The 22,858-nt window shown below is 39.6% G+C and overlaps 2 protein-coding genes across 2 annotated transcripts in view; both read left to right on the top strand.

The window, feature by feature from the left end:
• Positions 1-16,405, top strand: part of USP3 (ubiquitin specific peptidase 3) — a 47,256-nt gene extending 30,851 nt beyond the window's left edge. Inside the window, exons 6-15 of the mRNA XM_086756866.1 lie at positions 1,196-1,278; positions 2,172-2,285; positions 2,992-3,105; positions 7,337-7,483; positions 9,125-9,231; positions 9,400-9,480; positions 10,431-10,549; positions 10,714-10,827; positions 10,947-11,014; positions 12,632-16,405. Of these exons, the coding sequence (XP_086612992.1) occupies positions 1,196-1,278; positions 2,172-2,285; positions 2,992-3,105; positions 7,337-7,483; positions 9,125-9,231; positions 9,400-9,480; positions 10,431-10,549; positions 10,714-10,827; positions 10,947-11,014; positions 12,632-12,797 (1,113 nt within the window). The 3' untranslated portion in view covers positions 12,798-16,405. The remainder of the gene's footprint in view (positions 1-1,195; positions 1,279-2,171; positions 2,286-2,991; positions 3,106-7,336; positions 7,484-9,124; positions 9,232-9,399; positions 9,481-10,430; positions 10,550-10,713; positions 10,828-10,946; positions 11,015-12,631) is intronic.
• A 1,915-nt stretch (positions 16,406-18,320) lies between these two features.
• FBXL22 (F-box and leucine rich repeat protein 22) lies at positions 18,321-22,599 on the top strand. The gene is made up of 2 exons (XM_010121797.2): positions 18,321-18,987; positions 21,821-22,599. Exons 1-2 carry the CDS (start codon positions 18,653-18,655, stop codon positions 22,164-22,166), a joined length of 681 nt encoding a protein of 226 aa, XP_010120099.2. The 5' UTR covers positions 18,321-18,652; the 3' UTR covers positions 22,167-22,599.
• The last annotated feature ends 259 nt before the right edge of the window (positions 22,600-22,858 follow it).

Here is a 22,858-nt window from a genome sequence, read left to right as displayed (position 1 = left end):
AAAGAGAGGGCACTGCTGTTTGCATTAATACCCTGCTGTCTCATCCTGGGCAAGACTGAGAAAAGAATATGCTAAGGACACTTTGGTGTTTGTACTTAAAAGTTTTCTGCCTTTATTGGAAAACAGGTGTCTCTAAACAGTTCTTACTGAATTGGTAAATTCCTTATGTAAATAAAACATTTTAAACATTTCAACAACATATATACAAATGTCCTGCTGTGATTAGCGCTTCACCAGGGATGTTGTTTGTAGTAGATTTGGGCGGGAAATGTTTTATTGGAACACTTTGAAAACATATTTGGTAACCTGGATTTGCATGCAGTCTTTGGTGTCAAGTAATATGTTCATTTTGAGATACTACTACTAACAGATAGTGTAGCTTTTAAATTCTGTTAGAGCAATGAAGAATGCCCAAAAATGTGATGAACTTTTTATGTGATGTTCTGTAGACAATTGAATGTGTCCAAGTGTTGCAGATTCTAGAAATCGTAAATGCAACACTGTCCACATTTCTCTTCCCTCTCCTCTTAGCCCACCTGGGAGATTACTTCGCAAAAAGCAAGCTCATCTTGCTGTAACCTGTTGAAAATCCTAGACTGTAAATTGTGTATATTTTACTTCATTCAACACATTGCTTTTTCTTTGCACAGTCTAACCTGTTTCTTTCTCAAGTAAATGCTGTTGTCTGGCTCTCCCGGCCACCACCAAACCCTACCAAGACAGCAGGCTAGTGCTGGTGGTTTAAAAACAACCTTCAGGTTGCCACACTCCTGTGTATTAGACACGGGACTAGATGGGTAAGGATTGGTTTTCATTTTTCAAAGGCACTTTAGGGAAATTGCTGTCCAGTTCTCACTGAACATTATTAGAGTGTGAATATTTAACATACACACAAATACTTTCAATAAAAACATATTATTAACTCTCTGTTGTGCTATTGCAGATTTATTTGCACAGAAAAAGATGTATAGTTTTCTGTTGACAGGAATGAGTAAGAAACAGGTTTCATGTCAAGATGGAGCTTCAAGGCAGTTTGAGCTGTCAAGGTGGTTACTTTGGCTTTGAAACTGCACTTCTCAAACAATGTAGTTGATTATTGTTTAAATCTATGCTGATATAACAGTAACAGCTCTGTGGGAAGAAAGTAGGGGAGCAATGATAAGTCTTTCTTTAATTTAACTGTTCTCATTTCCAGGGAAGCACCACTGCCCTTTGTGCCACAGGCCTTCGGAACCTGGGGAATACGTGTTTCATGAATGCAATCCTTCAGTCACTCAGGTACCTCTGAAGCTCTCCCCATGCCTCTGGGAGAGTGGTTGTGTGCCGTAGCATTAGGCAAGGGAATTTGTCAAGTTGCCACTGTATGAAAGTGTACCTGAATTTGCATGAATGGGTGTGTGCAGGTACCACAAAGTTGTTTCACAGTGTGAGGGACTTCCTGTGGTGCAGCATTCCAGAGGAACCCTGCCGTATCCTCAGCAGAAAAGGAGACAGCCCTTTCATTGCCGCAGATGTTGAAACAGCTTATGGTCGCTGTGAAAGCAGAGACAGTGCTTTGAGGGATGGGGTCTCGTGGAACAGGTAGAACAGTTTCTGCAGTGCTGAGATGTTAGACCTCATTTCATTGCTGCCAAGACAACTGCTGCTCTGTAGTTGTCCTTTTGCACTTTGAATTTGCCTACTTCACTGGAGACTACTGAGTTGGGCTGTAGCTGGAGGAATCATTCTCCATTTTCTTTTCCATCATTCAGGGTTCACTGGCAGCAGAGGCACACGCTTATTATGTTCCATTACTGGGACTGTAGTAGCAGAGGTTAGGATTGACAGGGGACAGCAGACATGGAGGTAACCTCCTCAGCAGATGCAGTCTCTGCTTTGTTAGGGAATGCCTTCTGATACCTCTGTCTGTCATGGTATCTCTTAGTCAAAGCACAGCCAAAATGTAATTATTTCAGGTAGTTGGGATGATGATGATATTTAACAGATCTGCTTAGTCATTTACAGATGAGTTTTTGCTACACTATTTCTTCCATCTTGAACTGTTTGTGATTGACAACTTCTATCACTGCATGAAGTTGTGTTTATGCACTTCAAAGAACAGGCTCCAGAATATGTAATATTCTTTGTTCTCTGCTCTTTAAGGATTTAATTCATTTTGCCTTTTTCCATAGTAACATTCAGCAGTTTTGCTGTTACTTCAAAGAGTTGCCTGCTGTGGAGCTGAGGAATGGGAAGACTGCAGGCAGGCGAACTTACCATACCAGGAGCCAGGGGGATAACAATGTGTAAGCTGCGTGTTCCTTGTTAGCACTGGACTTTACAGAAAACAGCAAATGTAGAAAAAAATACCAAAAATGGTAGTAGAGCCACTATGTGCTTCAGTGTTGCAGAATCATAGAAAAATGATTCATAGGGGGTCAGAGTTACAGAAAAAGACCACCTGTATCACTTGCAGTTTGCTTATATAGGTCTGGTGCTGCAGGGGGAGGCACTGAAGATACATCAGAAAGCACTGGAGTGTAACTGCATTTAAAGTAAGGTTAAGAAGTGCTACTTGTATGTACTCCAGACATTATGTTACTTAATTCTAGCTAAAATATGGCCATAGGGATGTGCCTGCAGGTGGACATATTTAAAAAAAAAAAAACAAAAAAAACCCAAAAACCAGAAGTAGTGATTCACAATCTGCAGTTTGTTTGAACGCATGTTAGAAGGATGATGTTAGCAGAGTCTACAGTAAAATGGTAAAAGGTGGATAGATTTCTAGGTGAATCCTCAACACCTGAAATGTAATTTCCCTAACCTGTGTCTGTCTCCAGTGTTATGGGTAGGATTTTGGACATAAAATCTTTGAAGTACTGGAAAGGATATTTACCCAGTCATTACAATCTTAACTAAAGTTGTGTCTGATGTTTGTAGCGTTGAGGTAGTAAACCTATAAGGGCTATAACAAAAACCCATACTAATCACCAGCTTTTATTTTCTTTCCAGTTCACTGGTTGAAGAATTCAGAAAGACACTCTGTGCTTTATGGCAAGGAAGCCAAACTGCATTTAGTCCAGAGTCTTTATTTTACGTTGTTTGGAAAATCATGCCAAATTTTAGGTGAGTTTTGTAGAATAAGAACAGTATTCTTGATCACAGCCTTGGCTTGCTGGTGTGCGACTCTAAAATTTGCTGAATCTGCAGGATGCACTCTGCAGTTTTTCCATATGCCCACAAATATGCTTTGAAAAGGATCTTCACTTTGGTTGACAGTTTTGTGTTCATCAGTATTGCTTTTGTTTATCCCTGCCCTTCTGCCACATGCTACATGTAGCAGTGTCAGAGAGGACAAACATCTCAAATACTGAAACAGTAGTAGTTTTACCTTTGAGCCAGTGCTCCATAGGGCAGAGGAATCAAGATAATGACTGTTAGGTAAGTGCCAAGTGTGCACAAGTGTGTTGACAGAACTCAAACTTGGCTGCAATAAGAAAGTGCTGTAGTCGGATTAAAAAAGGTACAGCACCTACAGGCCTAAATGCAAACGTACTGGTTGAAACTTCCTTGATTCTCTCAAAATACCTTAGTCATCAGCTGGACATGAAATAAGGGATATAAGAAAAAATCTTGTGCATAATAGGCGTTTTGTGCCCATACTGACAAAAAAGATGATAAAAAGAAAGGGAAAAAGAAGGTTACCCAAGTAAATCAAAGTATCATTCCTCTCCAAGGTCTCCCTGTCCTGGCCCCTGAACCTCTTTCAAAGGAGCACTGAAACCTGTTAGGATATATTGTGATGAAGGTAAGTTGCTCCATGTTCTCAGGTAGTAAAGATGTTCTGTTATCATCTATAACATCTCCAGCAGTGCTGAAAAGATGCTGTGAAAACATCTGCTCAATGAGTAACCTGAATAACACAAATCTATTTATTGTATTCTTCACACAGCCAAATGTATTTCACTTGGCTTATGAGAATCAAGGAAGTTTAATACCAGTAGTTGCAAGCAGCGACCAAAACATGATAGACTAATGAGCATCATCCATAATGTCCTTGACCGGTTTCCATGTTAGAGTCTTCACTATAATTCTTGTTAGACTAAGTGAGAAACCAGTTCATTCAAGTTCCTCAAGCAAATTTTCAGCACTGTGGGTTCTATCACAGCTTTTAAAAGAAAAAGTGCTGGTTTTAGGGGTTCTCCGCCTCCCCTTTTTATTCCCAGTTAGCTGGGAACATGTCCATGATTAATTCGTAAGAGAACTCATTAAATCACATGGAGAATAGTCAGCTGCTCAGTAGATTGCCACTCCCACATGATCCAGGGAGAAAATTTGTTTGGGAGTTTGTTCACTGCTTAATTTTACCTTGTAAAAGCTAATGATGCTACAATTCCAGTTCTACCTTGTGCGCTTCTTGTGAAATTGGGAGGAGAAGGTGGATGGACGTACACATGAAAGAAAGCTGGAGTCACTGGCATGTTAACAGCAAACTGGTCACTGTGGCTTGTGCTAATGAAGCCTGAAGTGATAGGGGGAGGAAAATGGTTAGAAACCTAGTTTAATTGTTTTACCCAAAGATATTTCGGTTGTTAAAGGCATGTTGTGCCTGCCTCCAAGGACTGCAAGTGCTGTTCTTATAGAACATTATAGAAAAAAAACCTGCTGCTGATGCACTCCATAGCACTCTCTCTCATATTGCATACAGGGAGTAGAGAATATCACTTATGGTTACTGTAAGCACAGCTGGCCTGCCTGTGGGCTCTAATGCCGCTCCTTGACTGCTGGACAAAGTGTGCTGCTGTCATTCTGTAGCCTCATGCTGAGTTGCAAGATGTGTGTTTTGCTGATTTGCTGTATAAATAGTATGCTCTATGATCCTAGTAACTGTTCCTGTTTATATCCTATCTTGTTGCTGGTAGGAAAGGGAATGACAGAGGTGGCCTTGAATTGAATCAGTTTTATTACACAAGCTGACTATTGGAGAAACTATGCTTTTTGCTGATGGGCTTTTAGATTATAGTTTATTTTAAACAGTGCATTGTCCATATCATGTTCTGTTAAAGATCTGTATCTATCCTTAGGCTTTTTAACAAATCAAAGAACTCTTTTATCTATAGTTAATGTATTTGTATGCAAGTATAAACATGTGCATCAGGAACAAAACCAGCAATGTGGAATGATTCCAAAGGTTACTTCATCAAATTTGTTACAGAGCAACGGTGTCATATGCTTCAGAGCTCTTTTATGAGAAATTTAATGTTGAAAAGGTGTCTAAAGCAAAGACTTTCAATAAATTTCATCTTCAGCTGTTCATTCTGATTGTCTATATGTTTATTAAATTGAAGATATCTGTCAGTAAACTAAGCAAATCCTGTATTATCTTAGCAACTTCAAAATTATCCTACAATGTGCACAGTCAACATGCAGCTTTGCAGCTAAATTCTATTTTACTATCTTGTTTCATAGTAATGTATATTTATTTTGCAATTTTGGGAAAATAAGCCCTGGTTTTGGCCATGCAGGACTCTGGCCTGTTGAAGCACAGCACTGTTTCTGTGTGCCAGTTTTTCTGTTGTAAGAGGTAGGTAGTGCTGCTGCTATTTTCAGAGTGCTGTAAGATCCGCAAACAAATGCACTGATTTTTTTTAAAGCTGTTTTAGTTTGGAAGAAAACATCACTGTAATTCTACAGGGTGAAGAGGCTTTATTTGCTTTTTATGTTGTCACCTCCTGGCATACTTTTGTAGGACATACCTATGTTCTTCACTAAGGCACATGAGCCTCACATTGCTTACTTCTGTTGTACCAAATCTGATCTCATTTCTTTCCGACTCTGGGTACTGTGCCATGAGTCGTATGACATTTTCCCTCCACCGAGAAGTATAATAAAAACCATCTCTGTTGTTCTTCCCATGCCGTTCCCGTGTGACAGTTACTGCCAATACTTATGTGGAACAGCGAGAGGAAAAGGGGCAGGGGAGGCATGATAAAGCAGCTTAAAAGAATGGACAAGAGGAAGAGGGAAAGCCAGCTCCACTATGGAGGGACTCTTGTAACTGGGCCTAAAAATACTTGCACATAATTATGTATGTCAGTGTTGCACAAAGCTTTCACTGTTTCAGTATGTATGCTTTCTGACTTCATCTCAGTATACATCTTATGGCAAATCGATAGCAGTTGTTTGTCAAATTTGAAGCATGATTTAGCTTAAATAACTTTAAAGACATACTTTACCCTGATGGCTTCTCTGTTCCCTTTGATTAAGTTTGTTAGTGGTGAAATAATAATGGTGACTCTTCAAGCAGCATTGCTGCTGATGGAATAACACATGTGAGACTGGAGCCCTGTCCTACCAAATCCAAAGGCTCAAGAGGTGCTCTGGACACCCCGCCATTACTTTCCTCTCCCAACAATGCTGTATGGGTTATGCAAGGGAGGTGTGCAATTCTGAGCATGGCTATTGATCTCACACTAGAAGACGAAAGAAATCTCTTTCATTCTAATTATTTCAGACTTCATATTGTTGCTGAAAGATGCATGTGGAAAACAAACCCAAAGATTAAATTCCTGGCTTTGGTGGGGAGGGGGACAAACAGGGAAGCAAATACCTGGAACTGCCAAAGTGAGTGGGATCAGTGGCTGAATGAAAACCATTCAGAAATACTGACTCTGAATCCCGTATGAACAATACATTTTGTGGTGTCTGTCTTTTGAATCTTAACAGGTTTGAGATGTCAATATACTGACCATAATTTCAAAGTAGGGATGAATATTATGCTGCCTGAACCTGATTCATAACAATTCTGCAGAGGAACTAATAAAATATAGGCAATTACAAAGAAAAAGGAGAAATGCTTTGCGTGAGTGAGGGAAAGTCACTGCTACCATTGTGTATTTTTAATTAACATTTATATGAGGTCTAGGATGTCACTAGCACAGGCTGCGTTTGGTGAAGCCAATTAATGTTAACCAAATACATAAGCAAATGTTAGATCTTTGCTGCTTCCTGTTGTTTTCTAAATGGTCTCTTCCTATCTGAAATGTATATTATTAAATGTTTCTCCATCCTTGAAAAAAGATGTGCAGAGAGAAAGTGAGCACTGCAAAGGATCAGAATTGCTTGGTTTGTCTAGACGTAGCTGTATGTTTCCAAAAGCTACCTGGAAGCTTTTTTGGTACAAAATATGTATATCTCTGTAAAATCTGCTCAGTATTATTAAACAAGCAAAGGTTCTTTTCATGTGACCCTGGTGCTTTCTGTGTGTTGGCACTAAAGTAACCTGGATATTTGGTGATTTTTTTTTTTTGTTTGTTTGTTTGTTTGTTTTGTTGCTGTTGTTTCCTTTTCTCTTAAGGGGATACCAGCAACAGGATGCCCACGAGTTCATGCGTTACCTTTTGGACCATCTACACCTGGAACTCCAGGGTGGCTTCAATGGTGTTTCACGTTCAGTAATCTTGCAAGACAATTCTAGTCTGTCTGCAAGCAACAAATGTTGCATGTAAGAAGTGGGGTTTATTTATTTATTTATTTCTTCAAAACCTTGATGCTTTTGTATGGGCCTGTGTGTGGTGGATCTGACATTTCAAATTCATGATTCCTTGTTTAAGTTCGCTTTAGTGCCTCTGTAGTGTTATAAAGGATTACCATCCCATAGGATGTGCTTCCTTTCAAGAGGATCAGCATTTTTCATAGAGGTGTGAGTAAGCATACAGGCTAGGCTGTAAACACATTTTAAATCATTAGTCTTTCAGAAATAAAAAAACTTTGTATTTTCTATTCTATACCCATATTAGAATTATTTGTTCGGGCAGTCTCATTGTCTTAGGGTGACACAGGAGCAAAACCATGGCCAAGTATTCGTAGGTTTAAATTGTCAGTAGAACTCCTGGATTAATGAGGGAGCAATGCAGTTACAGTTTGACATCAATTTTTCTGCAGATGATCTTGCTTATTTGCACTTATCACTTGACACAGTTAAAGCTGTTGCTTTTTTCCTGCTAATTTTGATGTTGCTTTTACTGTGTGTCTTGAAACATGTAATCCATGTGTTTCACTCTTATTTCTGTACTTCTCAAAGTACTGTTGTTTCTGAATTCTGTCCCAGGTGTTTTCTCTCAGATTGAAACTGTCACAGAGAGAAAACAGTGTAATTTGCTTCAGGAAGAAATGTTAAGTCAGTTCAGCCTGTGCGTTTGGTCCCTAATTCCTTGGATTTCCTATGTAAGAGTTGAGTGAGTTTTCCCTTCCTATACATAGTAAGCAGGTCTGAGAGATGCAGGATTCTATAGATGCTTCATTAGGGAAAGCTTAGAGTTCGGACTGTGCTATTTACAACATTTATGTTGCTTTTGTTGATGCTTCAAAATCCTACAAAAGAATCCAAAAAACATTCTTAGAATTGAAGTGTATTTGAAAACTAAACCAATTTTGTTTTGTCACCATTTTGAATGTCAAAACCCAAGGCGAACTTAAACTTTGTTCACTTGCCTACTGTAAATTTGTCTTGAGAGTGGCTGCTCAAATGCATGCTGAGGTCAAGAGAGGGGTTGGACTAGATGACCTTTGAAGGTCCCTTCCAACCCTAACCATTCTATGATTCTATGATGATGATGATGCATGTTGTTTATCTATCTTAATGCAACTTAAGCTGTCTTTGGAAGTGAAGTGCAGAAATATGCTTTAATAAGCCAGAATTACTTGTAACTAACAAAGAGTATAGACTTAAACCAAAAATATCCTCAACCTACCTAAGAGGGAAGAATTTCTTTGTTTCAGAAACAGCCTTAATTACAGGGTTAAAATACTGTACCCCTGTAAGCATCAGCTCTCCGCTACAGAAATGCAATCAGCCATAATACTTCCAACACTGACATTTTGAGCTTCTGCTTAGAGCATACGCAGCTCACACTGTCTTCAGGTACAACATAAAGCAGAAGTATTATAGTGGCTAAGTACTCATGCTGTGCGATTCTGCGGTGAATGAAATGCCTGGTGCATGAACTTAGTCCCTCTTTGTAACACATGGACAAAGCTACTCTGCCTAGTAGCGGTGAGTTGTCAGCAGTAAACATATGACAGGTATTGAAAATTAAGCTCAGACGTTCTGGCTGACTTTACCTCTCTCATGTGGTTTGTCTAGAAATGGAGCGTCTACTGTTGTCACAGCGATTTTTGGAGGCATTCTTCAAAATGAAGTCAACTGCCTAATATGTGGGACTGAATCGAGAAAGTTTGACCCATTCCTAGGTAAGGTGCCTCTTGCTTTGAAAATACCAGGTGACCTTAGGCAAAAAAATAAATCTGAAGCTTGATATATTGAGATGTCACATGACTGAACCAGAGTTTTAGCCTGAAAAGATTAGGCATTGTTTTATTCAGCCCTAATTTTTTTTTTTTAACTTTGTTTTTTTCTAGACCTTTCGTTAGATATTCCAAGTCAGTTCAGAAATAAACGTACTAAAAATCAAGAAAATGGACCAATGTGCACACTACGAGGTAAGAGTGCTTGCATACTGAAATCATTATCAAGACTAAGAGTATATACTCTCCAGAGTAGCTATTTCAGAGGAGCCAGGCTCTCACCTAAAGTGTGATTCAGTGCCACATGCCATGTAATTTTATGAGATTCTGTGGTATAGAAAGGTGCCAAAATAATTTTCCATGCAGGTTTTACCCCAGTCAGTGTGTAGTGACATGCTGAACTGGGGCTGAGGAGTGCTTCACAAGGTCAGCTAAATATCAGTCAGAGAATCTAGCAGAGGTTTTTCTTTGTCGTCAGAGTATGTCTAATGTATTACAGTCTTTCCAACCAGCACTCATCTGCATTCTTGCGTACTGGCATTTGCTGGGGCTCTGTGCTTAGAAGTATGTGCTCCTTGCACGTAGTAAGGATGGCTTTTATGGCTGTTATTATGGCACATAGTGAGATGTTCTACTTTCCAAACAACATAAATACAGTCCTGCAAAGCTGGACAGTAGTGCTGTTACTGACCTTTTTTAGAAGGATGTTAATTTTTACAGATTTATGTATACTTGCTGCAGATCATTATTTTAATCAAAACCCCATTATTTTCTCTGTTCACGTTGTACCTAAAACCACATCACCTTTAAAAGTTCAATATCCTTTGTTAGAAAGTAATTTAGTTTCTTTTGAAAGCAGTTGTGCTGAATGTTGGACAGAATCTTCTTTCCCCCCCCTTGAACCGCTTATCTGTGTTTTCACAGAGTGCTGCATGTTACAACATGTTATTGTATTAAAACAAATTATTACACAGCTTTTTGCTACACAAATGTATACAAGAACAACTAGAATGACTGCAGCAGATACGCACAGCTTCTCTCTAGTGCTCTACTTAGTTTACTTCATGTTACAAAAAAACCCCATCTTGAATCAGATTTCTTTGTGTGGGTGTTTTGTTTTGTTTTTGTATCTTGTTCTTTTTTAGATTGTCTTCGCAGTTTTACAGACCTGGAAGAACTTGATGAGACAGAGCTCTATATGTGTCACAAATGCAAAAAGAAACAGAAGTCCACCAAAAAATTCTGGATCCAGAAACTACCAAAGGTTTGTATAAACATGAAAAGAAACAGTGCAACAATATGTCAAAGGAAATAATGATGCCACCGGTAGTAGACCAGCACCTAACCCACCCATAGGCTATTGCAGATGTCTAGCACTACGTTCAACCTCTTCCTCTAATGCATCTATTTTTGTTTTTAACCCTGTAGGTGCTATGCTTACACTTGAAACGATTTCACTGGACAGCATATCTGAGAAACAAGGTTGATACATATGTTGAGTTTCCCTTACGAGGCCTAGACATGAAATGCTACTTGTTAGAGGTATGAAGACTCACGGGTACTTTCTGTGGAAATTTTTTCCACAACATACGTCTGTCTTTATTACAAATTATGGTAGGTACTATTGAGATCTGAAGCATTTTCTGTCTTTTTACCCACAGCCTGAAAACAGTGGCCCAGAAAGCTGCCTGTATGACCTTGCAGCTGTTGTTGTGCATCATGGTTCAGGGTGAGTACATGGAATAAGCCTGCTTCTTGGCACAGACCTTCTCCCCACTGAAGTATATGCAGCATTAGTTAAGGATTTTCTGTTCCTAGTGAATGTCTGTATTTTTTCTGGTGGAAATAAGCAGTAATTTATAAACTTAAGTGGAACTAAGCTGAATTAAGTTCCAATGGATCTGTAGAGTTACTCCTGTGACTGCCCACTGTCAGTCTTTGGGGGCAATGACTGGAAGTGTGAGAAAGAATGAAAGTAGTTTCGTTCCTCTAGGAATGGAAAGCCCTAAACCAACAGAGTGAATACAGGGGCCTTCCAGAAGTTAACAAACCTCTGTAATTTTTTTTTCCTTCCCCCTACAAAGCAGAACTACTTTTCCTCTTTTATTCACTTTGAAAGGCACATGTGCATTTATGCGAAAAGAGCGTGTGTGCATGTTTGGAACAACCGTATACTTAAGACTGGCACAGTGAAAGCAGTTATCCAGTATTTACCTTCTCTCCTACAGGAGTGAACTTCAAAGTGAATGCTAATAGGCATGCCACAAGGCTGGCTACTGTCCATATGTTGAAGTAGAGTTGCTGGGTGTGTTCTGTTTTGTTGTTTCTTTTGCTTTTCCCAGCCCTGGACAGATCTGTTGAGAATAACAGTAGTAGGGGCAAGACAACTGTTTATCCTGAAAAACGTGTTCCTATTGTTAAGGCAATCACTCTCTGGGTGTGAGCAGTGAAAGGAGTTTTCGTAAAGAAACTAAACCCCATTAATCAAAACCTTGCCAATACCTGAATTCAGTTCAAAGATATGAATCAGGAAGTTCTGTCTAGAAAGCCACTCCTTCTCCTTTCTCTAGAGGAATGGTCTGGACTCTTGGAAAGATTTGACTATGAAAGACAGCACTTGTATAACCCCGGTGCATCTGGCTGGTGCTTCAGAGTCATAGGAAAACCATATGGGCACCAAAGTTGATTGTGATTAGAATGGAATTAGGTGGTTGGAAACACTGAGCGTGTGTTATAACATGTAAGCAAGCAAAAGCAAACCTTATCTTGGGATGGCAGGGTAACGAAAACTGATGGGTTTGTAGTTCTGGTATGTTAGACTGAAGAAATATGGTTCCAAGATGTGGATCTGTTTAAGATGAACTTGAAAAATCTTGATATTCTGGGATTAGTTTTGCTCTGAATGCTTTTGATTATATTTAGACTATGTGAGTCTCTCTAAACCTAAATGGGGAAGATTTCTGAAAATAGAGCATAGTTAAATTTTTATAGCTAATGCTTGAGCAATAACAGATAATAGACTTGATTTTCATGTAGGCAAACATGAAAGCTCAGTGTTGCAAGACACCGTGCTTGCACAAAAACTATGGAATGCTAATAAGTTCATATTAAAAAAAAAAAAAACCTTTCAGCTCATCCCAGTAAGTGATTATTTTACTTACCATAAAACTTTGAGCCCCACAGATTAAGAAAGGAAGCATCTTACCAACTGTTTTGGAGGGCTGTCAGTTGCTTTCTTCCTCTGATTCCTGGAAGTCTCTTAGCCCTAATAGAAAATGCATCAGAGAATGAGGTGGTCTGTCTCCTTCTGATTGTCCTTTCTTTCCCCACCTCCCCCTGCTGACAGCGTTGGCTCTGGACATTACACCGCATACGCAGCTCATGAAGGCCGTTGGTTCCATTTCAACGACAGTACTGTAACTTTGACCGACGAGGAGACTGTGGTAAAGGCCAAGGCCTACATCCTCTTCTATGTGGAACGGCAAGCCAAATCTGGATCAGATAAACTTTAATACCTCCTTTTAATTCTCACTTATCAAGTCCACCGGACAAAACATTTCCATTTTTCCATAAATACTTGATCCAAGACTATTAATTTTCATTGTGCACTTTTCAATTTCCTCTTGTGGGTTTTAGTTTTGTTGTGTCAATGGTAGCATTTGACTTACTGAACTTGGACACAAACTAACTTTTTTTTTTAGTTATACCAGAAAACCTCAGCAGATTTTGATTTGCTGCTTTAGTTGTGATAACTCAGTTTTTATATATATAGTTTCATTAAATACTTAGTTATTTGACTTTTTTATATTAATGTTTTCAGTTCTCACTTTCTAAAGGCACATTTACATCAGAGAAGCTTTCTATCCTTACAAGCAAGATAAATGTGCTTCTGATTATGAAGAGCAATACAACTTCATGCTGTTTTCACAGCTGTTACGTAGATATGATTTAATCTCTTTAAATCAAGGAGTTTTTTGCACATACTATTTTCCCTCGTGCAAGAAACTAACAGTGACCTCTGAATAATTATTCTTTGCCTGCAGAAGAGAGGAGATGTGGCATCATTAAATAGACCAGGTAATTGCTGCTATATTGGTGTGTATTCAGGCTGCTGACTTTCAGGAATCATTGTAAATAAACAAGTTGGTTCAATTGTATCTATACTGCAGTTTAATTCAAGTATCCCTCGCATATATATGCCTCACATATCCCTCCTCCCTTTCAAATTTAAAAAAAAATTATCTTAAAATATATAAATGTCTAAATTGTGTTGAGATTTATGTTTTTTGAACGGATCATGAATTGCCTTAGATGTCTTGTTTTAGACTGTCATCTTGAAATTTGATCATGAACACTTACTTGCTTGAAACCTTGGAGACTTCTTGGCAGTGGGACCCCAACCCTCCTTTCTGGTGGGAATTGGGAGTACAGCCCCAAAGTTTGGGAGTTGTGAGAACAGTCTTAGGTCTAAATATAGCTCCTGTCCACTAAATGCCTGCAGTTCACTTAAAACTGAAAGGATGGTGTTCCAGATGCTCCACATGACATTTTTTTACCAGTTCAAATGCAAACTAAAAGGAAGGTGCTCAGTTTGACAGCGTAGCCTGCCTGACTGGAGTTGATGAGCCAAGACTGCTTTTGACTGGAGCAGACGTGGGCAGCTGTAGTAGTCACGCTTTGGCCCAGTGTGGGATCTTTGTTTAGGGTCTCTAGACCAACAGTTTAGGGCACGATAACAAATTCCGTAACTTAGCTATGCAATGGAGAAAGACTTCTGCTAAAAAAAAAAGTAGTTGAATTTTAGCTGTACTGTTATTCTGGAGAGTGGAAGTCAGCTAATAAGATTTTTAAAAGGTGGACAGGAAAACTAATATTGCAAAAGCCAGGAGTCCCCCAGAAATCTGAAATTTGACAAATGCTACATTTCAGTCCTCTTTCCCCCCACCCATCCTTTCTAGCTAGCCCCCATGTGCCTAGCAAGGAACTGGACATTCCTAAAAATCTCAAAAGCATAATAGTAAGAGTAGCATTTACTTAATGTAGTCACACAATCAAACTCTGCCTCTTAGTTGTGATAATAAGACAATACAGTAATCTGAAAACACACAAGAATGCAAGTAAAATGTGGTTACTCCTTTTAGTTAATGCTTCTGAAAGACCTTGGGTAGTACACAGTAAAAATTTCCCTACAGATTGCACCACAGCTCAACCTGGTGCACATGCAGTACGCATCAGTTTCCTTGCTGTGGGTTAGCTGCAAGCATAAAGAAATTACAGTCAGATGCTTTTTAAAACAACGTCCTTCTTCATAGCTTTTTCACAACATCTTAAACCAGGAAAGAGAGAAATTGGCTTAATATAGAAGAAAAGCATTCAGCATTGCTAATGGTGTATGAATATGTTAACTGTACACTAGTTAAAACCTATTGCGATTATTCTTTGATACATTAAGTGACATATATAACAATGATGTCTTATTTTACTTTTAAGTTGAACAATAAATAGAACTATTCATTGCTTTAAATTGTAGATAGTTTGTCACCCACCCTTTCTCAGTTTCTTGCAGCCACAGCCTTTATTCTAATCAGAATAGGTAGCTGTTATCATCTATACAGGCAGAAGAAGGTATTTGACAGACGTCATTGGTGTGTGGGGCAAGTGAAGTATCTTACCACATTATTGCCCAGAAAGGGCAGCCTTACTGCTTGCAGTTAGCTGGGGAGTTAAGTAGATTCAGTCTGTAGCTGCATTTGGTCTGCATGCTACTTGGATTGAATTGCTTTAGAATTTTAGTTTTGAGAATACGAAGCTTAAAATACATGACTAGGTATAGGCCAGAAGCAGTTGTTTAACTTACAGAAGTCAGCTGTATGCAGTGTCCTCACAAACCAGTGATGTAAATGTGCCTTTTTTTTTTTTTTTGTATTTTTTTAGAAACTTAAATTTGTAATCTTCAGCAACATTCACTTACTTTCAGTGGCTTCTACTTCTCCAGTTAATTTTTTTTGGATCAGAGTTACATTCTCACTTCAGTACTTCCTTTCAGTAACATTTGCTTTGTAACAGTGAGGTCTTGGGCAATGGCATCCAGCATGGTCCATTTGAGACACGGCCATGGGAACACAATGCAATCACGTCAGGCTTGTTGTGGCAGCAGGTGGTGATACGGACTCAGCCATATGCTTTGCTGGAACTAGTACATTATAAATCCTTTCCTAATTCACCTTTCTCCCACTGCAAACCCAGATGGACAGTATGAACAGTTTGTTGTGGCAACACAAGAAATTCTCTTCCTGGTGGAGAACTTTGCTTATCCACTGTATTCTATTCAGTGTGGTGTCAAAAAAAAAAATATTAACTGAGCACTGAACCAGTAACATATACTGCACCTGGCCTAGTATTACATTTTTAACCTTACTTGTATATCCTGTATTTATCTACTAGCTTGTGGGCGGGGGGGGGCGGGGGTATCTAATTTCATTTAAGAAGCCAAATGTTTCTTTTCTACTTACTGCTGGCCATAGTACACACTAACTGGCAAGAATTTTTTTTCTTGCTTGTGACTGCTCTGCAAGCAACAACTGCTCTCTACAGTTCAAAGACTTGCATATTTTTCACCAAAATTTGTCTGATCAAAGTTTGTTGTTTTGTTAGTAATTGTTTAGCCACGTATACAACTGGAGATGAGATTTATGTAAAACAAAACTGCAATGTGTCCAGCTCTCAGAATACTTTTGCATTAGTGTGTTGTATAGTGAGCTGTTACATGCAGCCTATGCAAAACTCTAAGGCATTTGGAAAGAGAGCTCCTTCTCAGAGGGTGCTTGGCAGGTGCTACCAGATGGCAGCCTCAGAGGAGAGTTTAAAACTTTCAGACAGGCAGGGAGAGTGGACTCTTATCAAAAGCAGGAGGACATTTATAAGGATTTTGTTAAATCAATGGAAAGCATAACATGTGGTGTTCAAAGGTTTCCCCAACGTTTCATTACTGATGTGTCTGTGTCTTACTGATGAGGTAATCAGCACCTTGAAAACTGATTCCAGTGTGCTTTAGGATATCCTCAAGTACTGTAGTGCCATAGCTGTAATTGTTTACCATTAAAATCTAGTGTGTCATTTTCGGTGAGGAGTACTGACTGTGCTCATCTTGTGTGTTTCTGGAGCATTTCCAGGTTGAATGTGAATTATATCTCATTCACAAAGTGTGTTTATGGAAAATGTGCCATTAAAGTATCTCCTTTCCTTAGAAAATGAAACTCCTTTTGTCCTTCTACAGGCTTGCAGAATATCATTAGTGTAAATCCTTTGAACATGGATGGCAGAATATTTTACCTTGTTCTGGGGAAAACAAAATAAAGCAAATTCAAGTGTTCCCACTACTTAACACCTCTACCAAAACATAGCATCTAAACCCAAAGAGTACCTGCATTTCAAGTGTAGAGGGCCTTGTCACTCAGCAGCTGTTGTTTAGGTCATGTTTGTGGTGTGTGTGTCCTCTGTGTGGTTTAAGAGTCCATCCTAGCAATGGGAACCTTGTAATTCCAGTTTGCTTGTTTGATGGGGTTTTTTTAATAAGTAATATTCCTGTGTTTATTTCGACTCTGAGCAGTCTCAACTATTTAAACCTGCTCAAAGATGAAGGTAAACTCTCAAAAGGATGAAGTGAGAATTGAAAATGAGAACAAAAAGAACAACAACAACTGCGGGCACAGCATTTGAGCAGCTATTTTCCAGTGACTGGCTTAGCTGGTATGTGAAATCATCTACTCTTCCAGTCCCTTTTGTGGCTTCATAAAAGCACTCATACCCCTGGCGGTAGTCTGTTTCTGAGCGTGGGTGGGGAGCAGGAATCTCCTTCTCATTTAAAGAAAAATATTAAATGACAAAGGATGTGAAACCAAAAAGACTGGCAGTTGTTAAGCACAGCTTACTGTGCATAACAGAAAATTACTAACTGTAAAGAATTAAAGAGCCATAATTGCTGGTTTTCGAGTCACGGTGTGCAAGTATTCACATTACTCAAGAGCAGAGATAAGCTAAAATAATTGTTGCAGACTGCAAACAAATTTGAAATCTTGTTTTTCAGAGCTGAATTTCAAACTGCATTCTCAGGGTATGGAGGAAAAGATCAATTTTGGTCTCACTCACCCCTGTCATATATTGAAACAAGCCCTATTAAAATGCATAGGTATCTCACAGGCGTTAAAAACATGCAAGCCCCCTGAAAAACATCTGCAGGGCTGTTTTACTGTTACTATCTACTAATTAGCTGAATGTATTATTTTCCTGCATTAACACCAGACAAAAGATGAGCATAAACTACCTTTATTTCAAGTATTTTTTTATTTCAAAGTTACAAGGCTGTTCAGTGTTGCTTTTAATTCTGACCTGCCATTTGCTATAGCTTTATTTTTGTTCTAGGAGAGACTTTCTGCTACAATTTCTTCTTTTCTTAGAAAACAAACACTTCTACTCCTCAAACAATTCTATATATCCTTTTCCCATCACGCCTTCCGAGTGCATGGTAACAGAACTAAACCTACAACAACCGTAACAAGAAAATTTGTAAAACTCAACCTAATAGACACAAAATTAGCACAAGCCTACAAACAGCTAAACATGGACTGGGTGTTCCATGTCTGCCTGCTGCGTATCATTACTTACCTCATGCAGAAGGTGGGGAAAGGGCTAGCTCTGTTTATTCAAAAACAGTGAGCAGGAAAGTGCCCTAAGACTGGGACTTGTAAATTGAAGCTGCGGACTTTGTGTGTGTGCACTTTAAAGCACCTCGGGATTTTTCATCTCACGTTACAAGCTGTTTGTGAAAGTTCACTATAGTATAATAGTCCTTGAACATGAAGCAAAAGTGCAACCTTAGAAAAATCAATGAACAAATCAAGGCTAAAAAGTGTCGTACACTGCAAAAACCAAACTTTTGCTTGGAAAGCTGAATCCTCCAAAGCTGCTCTTTGCAGCTGTAGCTACACTCTCTGCGCGCCTCCCCCCTCCCGCCCCCCCCCCCGCCCGCCCTGTGTCCTCAGTTCATTAACTCAGCACAGGAATTTTGCTAAACTTGAGAAGTGCCTAAAAGGAAAGAAATCCCTTTTAAGGAAGCATTTCGTGGAAGTCAAGTGCTGCTATTCTACATGCCCATTCCATTCCCTTGTAGAAACAGCACAAGAGATTAGGGCACACATGCTTCTTTTCCTTTCCCTGTTCTTAGCTTCTACAACAGTTGTTTGCCAAAAATAAACACCGTTCCACAACCATATATGTGCAACAGCCCCTCTGGTGATTCCGAGTCCCTTCCAGCTGTTACTCCACAAGGCCACGAGACTGCCTTCCTTCTACCACGGTCTGACGGGCTATGCATATAACCCAGCTGAATCGGGAATGCCTTTTACATCTTTTTTCTTTTCTGGACAAAAATAGTAGGAAAAGTTTATCAAAAACATGTCACAAGTTGCAAGAAGTGTTTCAGGATCCTCTACTGTGGTCTTTGTTGAACTTTCATTCTCCAGTGGAACTAAAGAAGGATAATTTTCTCCTGGGACCTGCTTTAAAATACTTATCCATCTGCTGGTATTCAGAGAGAGTCAAGGTGTGTAACATTGAGGACTGGATGAAAAACAGTTTGCAGAAAGACTTCTGTAACAGGCACGAACACACTGTCAATGATTTTTTGCTAGAAGTTTGCAACAGGTACGTTCTTTGCGTGTGAAACTCTACCGTAGAAGTTAACCTTCTTGAAATTAGAGCTATTTCCTCCATACCTCCTGCCTGAAATGGAGCATGAAGTGCATGAGCGCTTTGACATTGCAATTCTAATACAGTGTGAAGGTGTTTTTATAGTGGCAATAGTGTGTACTTCCTGTTGACTTTCCTTAAGCCTACCCTCCGCTCTTTTTTTTTTAAGAATGAATAATTAATACAGGAACGTGCAATACTGCCTACTACACTGCTGCCCCACTGAAAGGGACCATCCTGGCAGTGTAAAGCATCGTCCTGGGGGAGGGGCTAGAGGAAGGATGTGACTTCAACCAGTCAGTATGTTATAACAAAACTTATTTTGTTAAACATCTTACTAAACACCAAATTTGTTTCATTCTAAGAAATAATTATTGTTTTATTCTGACATTTAACTGTCTTAGCTTTTTATGAACGACAGTAAAGGAAAAGAAATACTACTCTGGAAAAGCAGCTCTGGTGCACACCCTTTCTTCTAACAGCTGTACTGCTACAAAGCAGCTTTAAGGAAGAAAAAGTTAAATTACATTAGGAGGAGCAAACAGGGTAGAGCCAATCCTAGAGTTTTAGTAACACCAAAGACCGGAGCTGAACGGGGCATGCCAGTGCCTGTGTGCACTGAAATGCCACGCACACCTTTGTGTCGCAGCCAGCCCTCAGCTTTGTGCCACAAAAGGCACACAGTTCTATTTCGAAGTAACAATTTAAAAACCCAGCAAATTACAGGATACTGACAGGACACAGTGTTGTGGTGACAACCAGCAACAGTGCAGTCTCAAAGCAAGGACTGAGATGTAGGTCAAAACAGAACATCAAGCTGAAAATACAACATTTCTGAAGTAACTGTTCTAGAACTGATAAATTTGGATTAATTATCAAAGTATCAGTGCCTATGAAGGAGAGTGTAGGAGGAAGTATTCTCTTGTTTTTTTGGCACTGGAATGTCTACCATGAGGCCACACAACTCTTTCCACTTTTTTTTTTTTTGCTATCACAAATTAATTAGGATTCAGAAAGAGGATGCAAGAGCACAGCTCTGCAGCAATGTTTTAATGTTTAAGTAAGTGCCTCTCTCCTCTGCAGAATCCATAACCCCAAACTGGTTGCTGGACAAAATTCAAAGCAAAGCCTGCAGGGTAGTAAGCAATCTCAAAGTCCATAAAAATCCTGCAAATGCCTTTCAGCCTTACAAGGATTTGTTTCCACAAGTTAAACTGAACTCTTAAAAAATGAGTTTATATTGATATTCACTCCCCCACCACCTCATCCATTTTAGCCTTCCTAAGACAAGCTCCTGCCTTTTTTTTTTCAGCAGCAATCCATTTCCATATGAACAAAATTCCTATCATTTTGTGCAAAGAAAAATGGAAAGTAAACCAATACACAGCTTTTCTCCCTGAGTTTGGAGTAATTTTTTTCTGCTGATGAAGGCACAAGAGATGTCAGGTTAGAGCCTTTCTTGACTTCGCCTACTTTAAAACATTTGCTTTTCTAACTGTTCATAAGTAAGTGTAAAGGAAAAGAGTAAAAAAACGATCACGCAGCTCTTGTGATCTCCCTTTATTACCTCTGCTCAAAAGGCGAAGTTAAGCAGCAGCAGGGGGGTGGGCTGGAGTGCAGAGAAAGAGGCAGGTACTATGTACCAGGGTTTTTTTTAAGGACAAAAGAAAATGCTGCAGTGATGGCAGAGCCCCTTGTTTGCCCCCACTGCTGTTGTACACCTAAAGCCCCGGTACAGGCTGCGAGCACAAATCTTTTATGGAAATGCTTGCAGATATCTTACAGTTCTTACAGGGTAGAGGCAGGCTAATAGTTCTGTCCAAAGGTCTCATAAGATCAACACAGCATTGCTGTAATAATTTTTCCCCACACCAACAGAGCCTAATGTAGCCCTGTGCTAGCAGAGAAACATGAAGCTGTATTTAGCCCAACAGATGGATAGCTGAGCTGCTGCTCCCCGGAGAGAGGTGTAAGCCAGAAACCAGGCTGTACAAAAGGCTTTGCAGGTTGGTGTGCAAGTCCTTGCAAACATGCCTGGTCAGCACAACAACTAGTAGTAACTGGTCTGCTCCAGTTTTCTGCTCCAGGCCAGCTAGTGTAAGTCATCAGCACATTGACTTGGAACAGGCCTTTTCTGTACTTTCCCAGGTCTACCCAAGCAACAAAAAAAAGCAAGCTTTTTAAAAATTCCGTGTCATTCTTTAACAGTGGAGTTCTTACCAGTTTCACTGATTTGAAGGAAGGTTTAAGAGTTGTGTGGGGTTCAAACAGCAATGCTGTTAACTAGTAGCTGGCACCTGTTCAGTAGACCTAAGGAGCTGAAAATACACCCATTAATCCCCGTAACATCAAGAGTGGGAGTGTCCTGCTTGCCAATGCTCAGCACGTCTACGCAGCAGCCTCTTCACCCACTTGTCCTCAAAGTCATTCTGACTTGAATCTCACCTCTACTGGGTCTTCATTCACTGCGCTTGGAGAAGTGCAGCACCACCCAACTCCTTAGGAAAAAGCAATGCAGCTGCAGCTTTAATAGGCATCCGCGTCTGCTTTTCCACTATGCCAACTGAGCTACAGCTGTTGCTACCAAGAGACAAAGCAAAGAAGGTAAGTTCTGCAGTTAGTAAATCTAAGCATTAAGATCTATATATGCCCCCACCTACTCATGCTTTCTTACCCCTCATGATGGAAGAGGACGTATTTTTCTAACTTTCATATTTATTCTTGTAGCTTCTCCAAGGTCTGTTCTTTATTTTTCCCCTCATCTCACCTGTAACGATCATGCTTTCAGATGTCCAAACCTGCTATCTCTGACCCTCTCTGGATGTGGCCATGTTACAGACGATTGCATCTTGCTGCTTCTCAAGAACTGCCCAAACCTCAAGACACTCAAACTGGAAAACTGTGTGCGGATCACTGACCGGACACTAGAAGCAGTGACCCTCTATGGGGGATCACTGCAAACGCTCCACGTGGATTTCTGCCGGAACATAACACAAACTGGGCTAGAGAGAGTCAGAGAAAAACGTCCTTTGGTAATGCTGAGAGCAGAGAGAAGTGCTAACATGATTCCAGACACTAAGCCAGAAAAAAAGTTGATGCTTGAAAAAGCATCAAGAAAATTGGTTCAGCTTTAAGTGCAACAAATTGTATAAACGCAGTCAATGTGGGTCGTTTACTTCACTTCCACTCTCTCCTGTCGGGTAGCATTGCTTCAATGAACTGTGGCTTCTTTCCTGCATTTTGGCTTAAGTCCAAACAAATGGCTGATATGTTTCGTAAAGGCTGCACTGGGAAAAGACAATGCATCTCCACCAGGACAGTCTTAAGGAAAAAAAAAAAAAAACAAAAAACCACAAACCTGTTTGATTTCCATTGTTCCTTGAAACTGGAAAATGCTGCATTGCTGTCACAAAACGCTAGACCTGACTAAGGCTGAAGACCGCAATTCTGATACGCTTTTTTTTACAGATGAGTGGAATTTACCTCACTCAGAGAAGCAGCAATATGTTTTATTGAGGTAAAATACTAATTTGATAGAGTTCAATAAATTTGATGGAGTTTAATGAAGTTTAACTGTGGTTTGACAAGGTTCAGTAAGTTTGATGCCAAGGTTCACCTTATTAATTACTGCATGGAAGAAACAAACAAAGGAAAATTGAGTTAGAATGCAGTTAGAATGAGACACAAGGAGTAAGGAAGACTCTCCTGTTGAGTCACAAATTTCAGAGTGGACCCCCCTTGCTTTCTAAGCTCCTTATGGAGCCTAGGTGCAGCAGGGTCCAATCTTAATCTCAGACTTGGTCAACGGTTTCTGACTAATGGAAGA

The sequence above is a fragment of the Chlamydotis macqueenii genome, chromosome 12 (assembly GCF_036417535.1).
Source record: "Chlamydotis macqueenii isolate bChlMac1 chromosome 12, bChlMac1.mat, whole genome shotgun sequence".
In the NCBI taxonomy this organism is placed as follows: Eukaryota; Metazoa; Chordata; class Aves; order Otidiformes; family Otididae; genus Chlamydotis; species Chlamydotis macqueenii.
The sequence above is the reverse complement of the archived record's forward strand: the minus strand, read 5'-3'. Positions and strand labels throughout refer to the sequence as shown.